Consider the following 12,138-nt stretch of genomic DNA (forward strand, 5'->3'; position numbering starts at 1 on the left):
TTGATAATATATAACAGAGCACTTTGCCCCGCAATCAGCAAAAAACTATCATTATTATTTCGTTTCAATAATAACTATTCAAACAATGCGCCTTGAGATTGCTGTACGAGATCAGTTTTGTTTGTTTTTATTTTCAATTAAGAAAGGGTTTACAACCGCTGTACGAAAATTGTCTATTTGCGGCACGAATTGTCTATCTCGCTCACTCCACTGGGCTTGAATTAGATATTTATGAAATGGAAGATTTTTCTTGGAATTGCTATTAATTTTTGAAACAGTAGTGTGTTTGGAAAACAACGTATTCCATAAAATATTTTTTAAATGTATTAATAATAAGATTTCTGATTAGATTCTTGAAAAACTGCGTAGCAGCGTAAGGGTTAAACACTCATTTGGTTCACTAAAACAATCCGTTTTACATCGGTAACGACCCCATGTCATCCAGCCCATCGGTGGTGTTTTAGCCAAACCGTTATCCAATCCATGTCCATAACAAAATAAATACGTAACAATAGCAACACAAAACCACATCTTAAGTCATTAATAAAAAAAATACCAGTCAAAATGAGTTAAACATGCCCATTTGGTACACCAAGATTTAGAACATTTTTTCATTGCAGTATCTTTGATACGTGACATGTGTCAAATTTTGACATTTTGTAAACAACAATTTTTTGTCTTCAAATACATAGCCGTGTTGCCATACGTGGCTTATTCCATGAACTTAAATCAGTTCCCATCCAAATTGTATAAAATCTATAATATTTTGAAAAGTAAAAAAGACATCGGTGTTGCACAACACCGACTAGCGAAGAGTAGGTATCGCATGATATCTTGATCAAACAAATTAGTTCTGTTTTATTTACAATGTAAGATAGGTAGGTAATAAATACCCCAACCCCTTTTTTTAAACTCTGGGTTCGTTTGATGCTTAGTATTTTTTAAAGTTTATTAGATAATGTTATTTTACAAATCCATTACTCACTCTACAACTTCCAAGTGACAAAACCTTATCGTCGGTATGCTGGTAAAACTTTTTAAATGCATTATTGACTATTCTGAGAAAAATCACATTTAATGTTTGACTCAATAATATTTTTTTCAACATATTTTGGATATGATGCATACTCATGAAACCATTTTAGTTCTTTTAAATTTTTTCAATGGTTGAGATTTCGAAAAAAAACAATTAATGGTTTTCACCAGAAAATATTTTTTAAATAAAAAAATAGTGGGTGTTTATATCTTTGAAACCAACCCTCGGAAAATTTTGAGGATTTTATTAGTTGATAAAGCTTGAAAAATGACATGCAACTTGTTCTTCAAATTTGGTCATTTAGAGGGTTTCAGTACACCGAGGATATATGGATGCACTATCATTTTTTAGGTATAAGAAATAATACATTGGATGTCAGTTTGCGTTTATTTTTAAGTATTGTTATATTTAAATACATTCATAAAAAGGTGTTATCTCATGGTTTATTTATATTAATTAAAAGTAAATAATAGAAAATTCATAAAAAAAAACAATGTCCTTAGTTCTTCACAACCTCAATTTTGTACAGCTGTACACCTAGAAAATAACATTTATTTAATAAATTATTAACACATATTTTAAAGAAAGGAGGGAGAAAAAAAAAATAGTTTTAAATTTACCTATTGGATTTATTCTAACATCAATGAGCTTCGTGGCATTAAAGTTTTTGTCATTATTTTGATGCCAATTCCACGATTTAGATGAATAAAGATCCTAAAAAAAATACATTTAATTAGAATGTTGAAAAAAAAGTATTTTAATGCGATATGATTTTTTTAAACCTTTTCAGACCTTAATTAATTCCTGTGGCTATAAAAAATCTTTTGTATTCTGTATGTACTAAATGAGTTATTTAAATTGTTGCATTTTTTATTTATTTTTCATCCTTTATACTTTAAAAATTATTTGATGTTCGCTTTTAATGATCACACTCTAATTGATAATATCAATAAAATTCTTAAAACGTGTGTTACTTATCTTACAATGTGTGTTTATTAAATCAAATAAGTTTAATTTTAGTGAAATATATTTAAAATTAACTTTGAATTTAATTTGGGAAAATTTCAAAACAAATAAACCAACCATAAGCCAACTGTCAAACTCAGAGATAATGTAGAACTATTACTAGTTGTCAAACTAAAAAAAACAACTTTTCTGTGTAATGTTGACTACCGACATAAGCAGAAAAAAAAATTAGAGATGTGCTTAGAGATATCAGTAATCAAAAAATAATCTCACTGGTTTTTAATTTTGGTAGGTATGGGAGTTAATAAATCTTAAACTTTGTGTATATTTGAACATGCACACTCTTCATAAGAGTAAGCATGCAGAAGGTCCCAAAAAATATTTGTAATGAAATAAAGTCATACAGTTACTTTACTTAAAATTTTGGGGGTAGGGGTCAAGACTTCAAGCTGCTAACGTGAACGATCCCCTGAGTCAAAATCTCAAAATCCCCTGAATCATACTCCAAGCATTTAGCACACTCAAATCCTCAAGTCAAACCTGATATTCCGAGAATGCAGATTCTCTTACAGCATAACACATAGTATGTGTATAGGTGTTTCATAATCCATACCATTAATCTTACAACTAGAATGTTCATAGGTCCAAAGTCATAGCTTGAAATATCACGTCAAATTTGAGTCAAGAAAATCTTATTTTCAATAGCTTACTGAAATGATATAATCATCAGCATCTGGTATTCCTAGTTCTGTGAAGTCAAATACAACATCCCTGGGTGCGCCTTCGTCATTATGGTTTACAAATGCAAAAACTAGTGATGGTTCACCAGCAATAACTGGAGCTACTTCTCGTCTCCAAACTTCAACATTCTTTTTCTGAAAAAGGATTTAATTCTTAACAGATTTGATAAATCATTACCACATTACAGAAATTGAACCCACTCTCAATATCTGTTATATCTTTTTTTTTTTATTAATCGGGTATATAAATCTAGATGGCGATGACAACTGCCCATCTAATTTACTGTGAATGCAGATAATGAGGAAGTTCAGTGGTTTTTTTCATTTTTTTTATTTGTTAATAGACTGTTAAACTAAGTCAAAATTATTTTTTTTTAATTTTTACATATCGTATTATCGGCGCTACGATTTTTTAAAGTTTTGTATTTCTGAAATAACTCCGCGTGTGACGTCAGAGGTTCATTTCCGCTTATTCTCATTCAGTTCTTCCTATTGGTCCAGAAGCGACAAGCAGACCGGAAATCTTTCATAGCTCTCAGATCATAGGTTGATTCACATGAACCAGTGACGTCATTTAAAGTAGTGCGTTTTTATCAAAATATTTTTTATTATTTTTTCTGTACATTTTCAAGAAACTTTGCCTTACAATTTAATGCTCTAATTTTTACCCCGCGTAAGAAAACATTTTTTGTATCCAATTTCCCGTAGGGCTGAAGTTCCTCATTGGTAGAATTCCATATTAAAATTTGGTAAGGTATCCGAAGACGAAACGCATCACATATTTTAAAATTTTTAAAAAGTAGAATTAAATCCAATAAAAGTGTTTTACTTTGGATACATTACCAAATTTTACTTATCTAATATTAATTTATAGATTAACATAATATGTATAATAAAAGCCATATTTTATTTCTACAATAAATTCAATTAAATTAAACTTTTACCAAGAATATTAATTAAGGTTTTTTTATATTTTAAATTGTTTCATATGTGTGTGTTTTATTACAGTTTGAATACATTGACATATCATTGTTCAAATGCTAATAGTCTATTATGCCACTTTTTATGGCTTATTGGTGGCGATTTTTATTGATAACGACTTCATAATAATGTTACCTAAATTGATAGACAATTAATTTACAAAATATAATTAACAGATGGAAAAATCTGTTACATACATAGATTTTTTTAAATAAAAAAAAACAACCGTAAAAACATACCTATGTACAGTGCGTTCAAATGCTTAACATATTAATGATATAGTGCCGGTTGGTGAACAAAGTAAACATACAATTTTTATTTATGCTAGTACACACATTTCAATGTGTGTATTAGCATATTTATTTGAAAATTTTATGTTAAACACACAAATCATCGTTATATGCAAAGTGTGTGATATGGCTTATAGCTATGTTTGAGAGGAATTCAGAAGTTCAGTGAAAGTTTTCTAAAAAATAAATAAGTAGGTACTTACTGTTAACAACAATACACCTGCACGACCCAGCAGATCCTGCTTATTTATGCTAGTACACACATTGAAATGTGTGTACTAGCATATTTATTTGAAAATTTTATGTTAAACACACAAATCATCGTTATATGCAAAGTGTGTGATATGGCTTATAGCTATGTTTGAGAGGAATTTAGAAGTTCAGTGAAAGTTTTCTAAAAAATAAATAAGTAGGTACTTACTGTTAACAACAATACACCTGCACGACCCAGCGGATCCTGGTTAACCTCAATAATATTTTTATTCAGGAGTATTTCTTTGAATTCTGGTCTAATATTTTTTAGATCTGTAGATATAAGAAGTGGTGCAGCTAATATCGCCCATACTGCCATCTGAATTTTACTTTGATCGATACTCAGACCGAAGTTTCCAATTATAAGCTATAAAATAAATTATTATTTTTAAAAACAACCTGCCCCAGATTAAACCCAACAAAACAATTTATTTAAGTGAAATTTTAAAATTAAAAATAATAAAAAACAATTTTATCGTTTTCAATATTTTGTCTACATAGGTGAGTAGGTTTTCATGGTCAACATTCCCTTTCCGCACCTAATGGTGCATAGGGCACTGCATTGGTACACCAATTAAAGCCATTACCTAAGTAATTATATATGTATATAAAAAATCAGTAAGAAAATGGGTAGGTGAGCGGATTTTAAAACAATGAGGTATTTTCACAAATTGACAATAATGTTCAAAATATATTAAATATTTGGAGCGGTTTTTACAATTCTAATAAAATTTTTAAGTTTAAAAATGAGCACATACAAAACTGTTCGCAGGTGACGTCATGTCACTTTAACATCATACTTATGCCCGCCAAGTGAGCTTCTAACAAAAATTACATGTAAGTATGGCGCGGAACGTAAAACGTTTGACCCACAGGGCATGAAATGTCTCATTTTTAGGTAATTCAAAATATCTGCATTTAGTAACCATCGTAATTTATCCCTTTCTTAAAAATGATAATGAAAAAAAAATTTGAAAAAGACCCCATCGCATTATTTGTAATCCTATTTGTCAATGTTTCTTACCATATCTGGATCGTTCCAATGTCCAGGGCCAGCATATGTAGCAAGTCGATGGGAATGCTTTCCGAAGTAATTCATTATATCCTTTACGCTCGCCCACGAATCTTGGATATCATCATAGTTTCTCCACATATTACAATGTTCAATAATGGAGGTGAAATTAGGCTGAAATACACATTGCATACATAATCTACATCTATCTTTTATCTAATATGCATAAGTCAATGACGTATAATCAAATACACATTACTAGGGAAAAGAAAATGGCATTTCAATTTGTGGGTAAATTGCTTTATTTGCCTTTATTATCAAATGGACTTTCATCAAAATTAAATATGACGCTACGAAGAATAATGATGTGAAAATACTTCAATTACACTGCAACGTAAAAAACAGTACAGGTGTATAGTTTAATTCGTAAATACAATCCAATTATTGGAAAAAGAATTTCAAAAAATTAAATAAGATAGCGGTAAAAAAAAAATTTCATAAGAATGTTACTTAAAAAACCTGCCATTTAAAAAAAAAAATGATCTATAAAGGTTTAAAAATGTATAGAGATCACTATTATGTTTTGAAAAATGAGCGTTGTAGCATCAACATTGCCATGCAAAACGCGTAGTAGAGTAAAAAAGACTAACTATCTATGTCAGTTTAATGTGAATTCAAAGCTGTATGTCGCACCTTTTTACGCTGCTTCACATTTACTGACTAAAAGTTAAGTTCCGGAACTTAAGTTGATTAAAACACAATATGTTTATTTATTAATAACCCAACTTAAAAAATACATTCAAAAAAATTAAAAAACAGAGACAGCTACCAGCTAATATTGTATATATGGTAATGAGTTGACATAAATAAAAATGAACTACCCAAATATATTCATGTCATATCTCTCTAATATATGAATGTTTGCACTTAAGATCGTAAATTGTTAATTTTTTTTATTGTTGACGGCAATGCAATATTTGCTATATCATAGATGTAGCTAGTGTATGAATAACGTGTCTATTTGTTATACACCAGTTGCAGAGGTGGTATTATTGTCCTAATAATATAAGTACATCATATTATTGAAGAGAGAGACAAAAAATATTTTTATACAGAATTCATATTGCGCAAAACTTAGGTATATTCACTGACGTATGATAAATAGATCCATTACTCCTATACAAGCTGCATCTAAGATCTAGCAAATATTGCATTGCCCTCAACAATTTGAAAAAAAAGAGAGCAAATCACGATACATGTGCAATCATTCATGTAAGAAAGAGATACAGATATTTCTTAGATTCCAATTATTTTTGTGTATTCATTACCATACTTCTAACTGGAAGATGTCAAAATTTTGAAAAATGTACTTAAAAATATTACTAATTGTCTACTTATTCCATAAATCGGATTTTATTCACAAATGAAACAATATATATTTTTTGTTTTTATAGTTGCAGGGGAATTAAAGCATTTTTAATCACACTCGGTGTCATATTTCTGTGTGGCATCACGTCTGATCATGATAGAAGTCCATTAAAGAATGAAATCCCCACGCCTTTGTGGTTGTAACATATATATCTTATTATACATACGTCATTGATATCACTTTTGTTTTTAAATGAATAATTTGCACAGCCATCAATAAATCATGTATACCATCATTCCATTTTCTTCCTGGTACACTGGCCAACTACAGGAATAAAGCATCGGTCTACCAGTTTGATTGAGAAGCATGCCAAATTCGGGATAACCTACATAAAAATAAATATCACATTTAATATACAATGTTATTATAACTAACAATGACTAATAAAATCTTTCAAAGGAGGTAAAGAAATCAATGTCATGTGATATACAATCAAAATGAAACCCATCAATCAAATCTAAATTTCAAAACATGCACTCTACTAATCTCATATCAGAACACCCAAGCTGTAAAAAAATCACATTTAATTTTTGTGCTCTCACTGGGAATTGAACCCGGAACCTTCCGTGAGTAGTCAAGTGTCTTAGCTATTACACCACGGATGCTGCCATTTAAAATAAAAAGCCCAGATTAAAAAAAAATCCAAATAAACTATTGAATGCTACTAATAAAACCTTATATTTTTACCAAATACTAAGCACTGTAAATCGCTATGCAATTATTATTTTTTAATTTTCTGCGCAGGCAATTATAATATAAGATTTATATTTTTATGTATTTCATTGCTTTATATTTGTTTGATTATATTTTATACTATATTATTTATGTTTAAGTAACATGTATTCTTGGCACATAAATATACTTTATATTTGTATAACAATGATTTTTTATTTCTTACATTTGATTAGCTAGGCATTTATAATTAAGTAGTTTTTGTTTTTCTTTTTTATGTTATTGTTTTATTAGTATAGGACTACTTACGCTCTAAAGATAAAAAATCTCCATCTTAGAACAGGCTGTGCCATGTTAGATGGAGACTATCATAAACAGAGAACACTCCGTTTTCATTTTACATTAATTGGTTTTATATAGATTCCCTGTTATTAAGTATGTATATTATTATTTTTTTGCAATAAATTTATACAAAGCACATTAATTTGCAGTCATATGTCGACCGGTTTCGAGGTCATTACCTCATCATCGGGACTTTTACTACTTAGAATCACTCATGTCACTATTTATATTGTAAAATATTTAAAGAAAATAAGAATTAAAGAGAGAGAGAAAGAATATAATATAAATCACAACTGGAATATTTTTAAACGAGGATGAGTTAATTGAAAATGGGAAGTTTTTGGTATATAGCTTTACTTATTTCTAATATTTTAAGTGTTTATGCGTTTTGGCTTACGGATATTAGATAATTTGCAAATTCTGAGAGGTTATAAAATGTTTATAATATAATACATAGATGTATTTGTAATTAAAGGATTGTAAAAGTTTAATATCTAAATGGTCAAATACACACCTTCATCCATTAAGTTAATATCAACATAGCAACCATCTAATTTAACATAATCAGCTCCCCACTCAGCAAAAGTAGCTGCATCAGTTTCTAGATGTCCTAATATTCCCGGATACCCAGCACAGGTTTTAGACCCATAGTCTTGATAAATGCCAAATTTCAGACCCTTCTTATGCAACTGAAAACAATGTTTTTTTAATATATATAAAAACAAATTTATGGAAAACCTATTATTTTAACCTACAAATAATATTTTACTAAAAAGAAAATATGCATAGTAGACTCTTGGTGAAAGTAATTTACATCTCAACTTTTTTTTTAATATTCCTTTCAGGACTTAAAAAAAAAAAACATCACAAAGTATGTGCGTACAAAGTGCCAAGTTTTAGAACAGAAAAATAACAAAAACATTGTGTATGTGTATTCAGTTATTATATTTTATGCATAAAACATGAATTTATTGTAAAATTAATTTTAATACCTCAATTTCAGTTAAAACTAGGATGTTTACAAACTATCCAACTGACATATTTTATTCATTTCAATAATGAGGAGTCCTTTTTTTAAGAAAGTCAGAGTTGTTGGAGAAAGTCCAGCGAAGGGCAATTAAAATGGTAGTTTCGCTAAGGAATAAAACATATGACGACTCCTTAAGGGAGTTTGGTTTGAGTACCCTGGAAGAGCAGAGGTGGAGTGGTTACTTTGTTGAAACATTCAAAATGTCCCAAAATTGAAATAAATGTTCACTGTGAATAATAACCCCCTATCTCAGAGGTCAATAATTCAAATTAAACCTTTCCGTTTTCTCATACAACCTCGGGGTGAACTTCCGGACAAACTGAGTTGTGGAGCGATGGAATAGCCTTCCCAGGGTAGTGATTGGTGCTCGCTCGGTTAAGAGGACATGCGGTGACGGACAATTTTGATGAATATGTATTTGAACATTGTTTTTCTGTCACTGTCTCGCAAATGCCTCCCCGATAATGTGCCAAAAAGACAACTGCACGTCAGAGTGATTATGCCTAACTAAAATTAACAAAATCGATGTTTCGCTGTCCCATTTTCCGCACTCCAACTGGGCTGATTTAGTTGATTTTCGAGAAAGTGTATCATAATAAAATTTTCTGTGTTCATATTTTTTACATTTTTCAAAATTGAGTTGTGGAGCAATGGAACAGCGTTCCCGGGAAAGCGAAAATATTACACTTGAACTACAAATTTCACTTTAAATGACGTGTCCAAATTTCACATCGCTACGACTCGCCTTTTCGGAGGAGATGCTGTGATGGACAAACAGACAGACAGACAGACAAACACACATGTGTATTTTGAGTTATAATATAGATAATCTATGTAAATAAATATCTAACTCACATAATCTCCTATAAATTTCATCCCATTAGGAAAGCGTTCCTTATCAGGTACAAGTTTACCTTGCTCGTCTCTATACATCTCCAACCAGCAATCATCAATACCAACATAGTCATACCCGGCAGCTAAATATCCCTCAGAAACAAGCAAATCTGCGACGTTCACGATTAATTTTTCACTGTGTAACATAAAAAATTCACCATTTTATTAATGATTGACTTGTAAAAAACCAAAAAATAAGAACAACTTTATTTAGGAGTTAAAATGGGGGTATTACTTTTGACAATAATTTTTTTCAATGAGAATTTTCAAATGTATTATTTTTTTCAATATTATGTGAACAAACGGGCTGCCTACTGAGAGCTGAACAAAATATTATGAAATTTATAAACATGTAGGTACTTAGAAATTCACGCACTGTGTAAAAAGTTTGCATTATAATTTATAAAAATGTGAACACACTTATAAGTTAAGAAAAATAAGTACAGTATCCCATTGAGTGTTAAAGTTTAAACACATATCGTCGGTTAGCGTGCATTACTGCCAATCTACAATTTTGTCAAAAATGATATTTTTATATTGGGGCATTTATAACTCTTATTATTGGATGTTCCCTATTCATACGATATGCGTAAGACCAATAGGAGGCAAGCTTTCTGATGAAGAACAGTACCACGGATTGGAACAGTTTTTACTGTCTCCTATAAACATTGTATTTAGTATACGTTATTTATAATAAAGTATTGAAAATACAACTTTATATTAATCTTCTAAGATTTCAATATGTTATTAGATTGTAATTGAAAACAACACCATAAAATATTATTATCATATTAATGTATCTGTAATGCGAACAGAGTTTAGTAAAAATTACAGAAAAAATAATAAAAACAAACAACAACCTTATGCATTCATCAGGCCTATTAACGCAGTCAACAATACACCGATATCTTTCCCAGGTTAACCATCCCATGGGTGGAGTTAAAGCTAATCCATTATCTAGACCTAATGTAACATTTACGAGTAGTAAAAAAACCGACAGTATCACGGCTTTCATTGTGAAGTTCTGTAAAAATAAATAAAAACAAATAACTAAAAATTAAAAACACAGCAATATTATGAAATCCGTCAGCATTTATCTGGTCCAATAATAAATATAATTAAATTAAATACTGTTATTAGTAAAAACTTGTAAATATATTTTCAATATTTGCATAAATAAAATATTTTTCAAATAGGAATTGAATAAGGCATAGATTCTCAAACGTATTTCGCCCACTTTGAGAATGAAAATTTTTCTAGTGCCCCTCAAATATTTTTAACATAGCATCTGTTTTGCATCTTAAAAACAGCTATTTTAATTATTATTTTTAAATGTGACATATCCTACTTCTGAGTTCAAACTTACACAAAAAAACAAACACAAAGTAGCTTAGTGAATGAAGAAAATTATATGAGATGCCTGAAAGTATGAAGAAAACTTATTGATTTAAAAAAAGGATGTTATGTTTATTGTAATAATGTAGATGTATAAATTAGTACATAGTAATTTAAATAATTCTACATATTAATTAATATACAAATAAATGTATATATATTAACTGAACTAAAGGAAATAAATAAAACATTATTTGTTCTGAACAAGTCAGAAAAATCTTAATAGCTACAGTTACTATTCTGAAAGTTTTTTTATGTTCCAACTTTTGTAACGAGAAGAAAATTTCAGAATTTAGTTGGAACCTGTAAAAGTTTTAATATTTTATACAACATACAAATCTATTGTACAAATGTTTGTATTCATATCATGTAGGTGTTTTATGTTTTTCCATATAATTAGAGGCTTGCACTCGCTATGTTAGATTTATTTGTTATGCTGTTTTTTATTGGATTTAAAATAAAAAAACATATTTCATAACTTTCACTAACATGTATAAAAAATAAAATTGTTGAATTTCCATTTTTAAATGGGTCTATATTAGTGAAACTGAGAGTTATTATATTAATTATGATATTTAAAATATTTCTCACCTTAGTGGTATTATTGTTCCCAAAAGTAAACAAGTTTTTGTAATGAATTATTATTTTAAACTACAATATGACTACGGGCCTCCTTTTGACGCCACTGCCTGGCACCAAGTGACTACCTTCCCTAACTCAACTAAAGATTTGAAATAATTAAACACTTACTGTTAAAATCATTTGTATTTATACATGCTACCTGTGTTGTCACTATTACAGAGTAAACCCTTTCCACTCCTGTAACACATATAAATTACTTAATAGACTTACATAATATAATATATAATTATCCCTAACCTCTAAATCTAAATACAAGCATTGGATTTTGAAACATAGTATACCCACATCAGAATTAATAAACATCTTTCATGGCTTTGAGTTTTTTTGCTGATGTGATAGTGTATTTTAACATTTATTGGAAAAAATGAAATATGAAAAATGTAATAGCTAAAATCTAAGACCAAAAAAAATATTTTTGATTCACATTTATTTCTTTTAAATAGAAAACTAAAGAAAA

The 12,138-nt window shown here is 29.3% G+C and overlaps 1 protein-coding gene across 1 annotated transcript; it reads right to left on the bottom strand.

Moving 5' to 3' along the window:
• Nucleotides 1-1,404: 1,404 nt before the first annotated feature.
• LOC148278734 (alpha-N-acetylgalactosaminidase-like) lies at nucleotides 1,405-11,782 on the bottom strand. The gene is made up of 10 exons (XM_088230917.1): nucleotides 11,631-11,782; nucleotides 10,505-10,668; nucleotides 9,606-9,780; nucleotides 8,235-8,409; nucleotides 6,937-7,031; nucleotides 5,290-5,451; nucleotides 4,435-4,632; nucleotides 2,713-2,877; nucleotides 1,657-1,750; nucleotides 1,405-1,573 (listed from the first exon to the last, which is right to left on the bottom strand). Exons 2-10 carry the CDS (start codon nucleotides 10,657-10,659, stop codon nucleotides 1,536-1,538), a joined length of 1,257 nt encoding a protein of 418 aa, XP_088087043.1. The 5' UTR covers nucleotides 10,660-10,668; nucleotides 11,631-11,782; the 3' UTR covers nucleotides 1,405-1,535.
• Between the last annotated feature and the right edge of the window lie 356 nt (nucleotides 11,783-12,138).

Source organism: Micrasema longulum, unplaced genomic scaffold (assembly GCF_059751315.1).
Source record: "Micrasema longulum isolate JH-2025_06_02 unplaced genomic scaffold, ASM5975131v1 h1tg000831l, whole genome shotgun sequence".
Lineage (NCBI taxonomy): Eukaryota > Metazoa > Arthropoda > Insecta > Trichoptera > Brachycentridae > Micrasema > Micrasema longulum.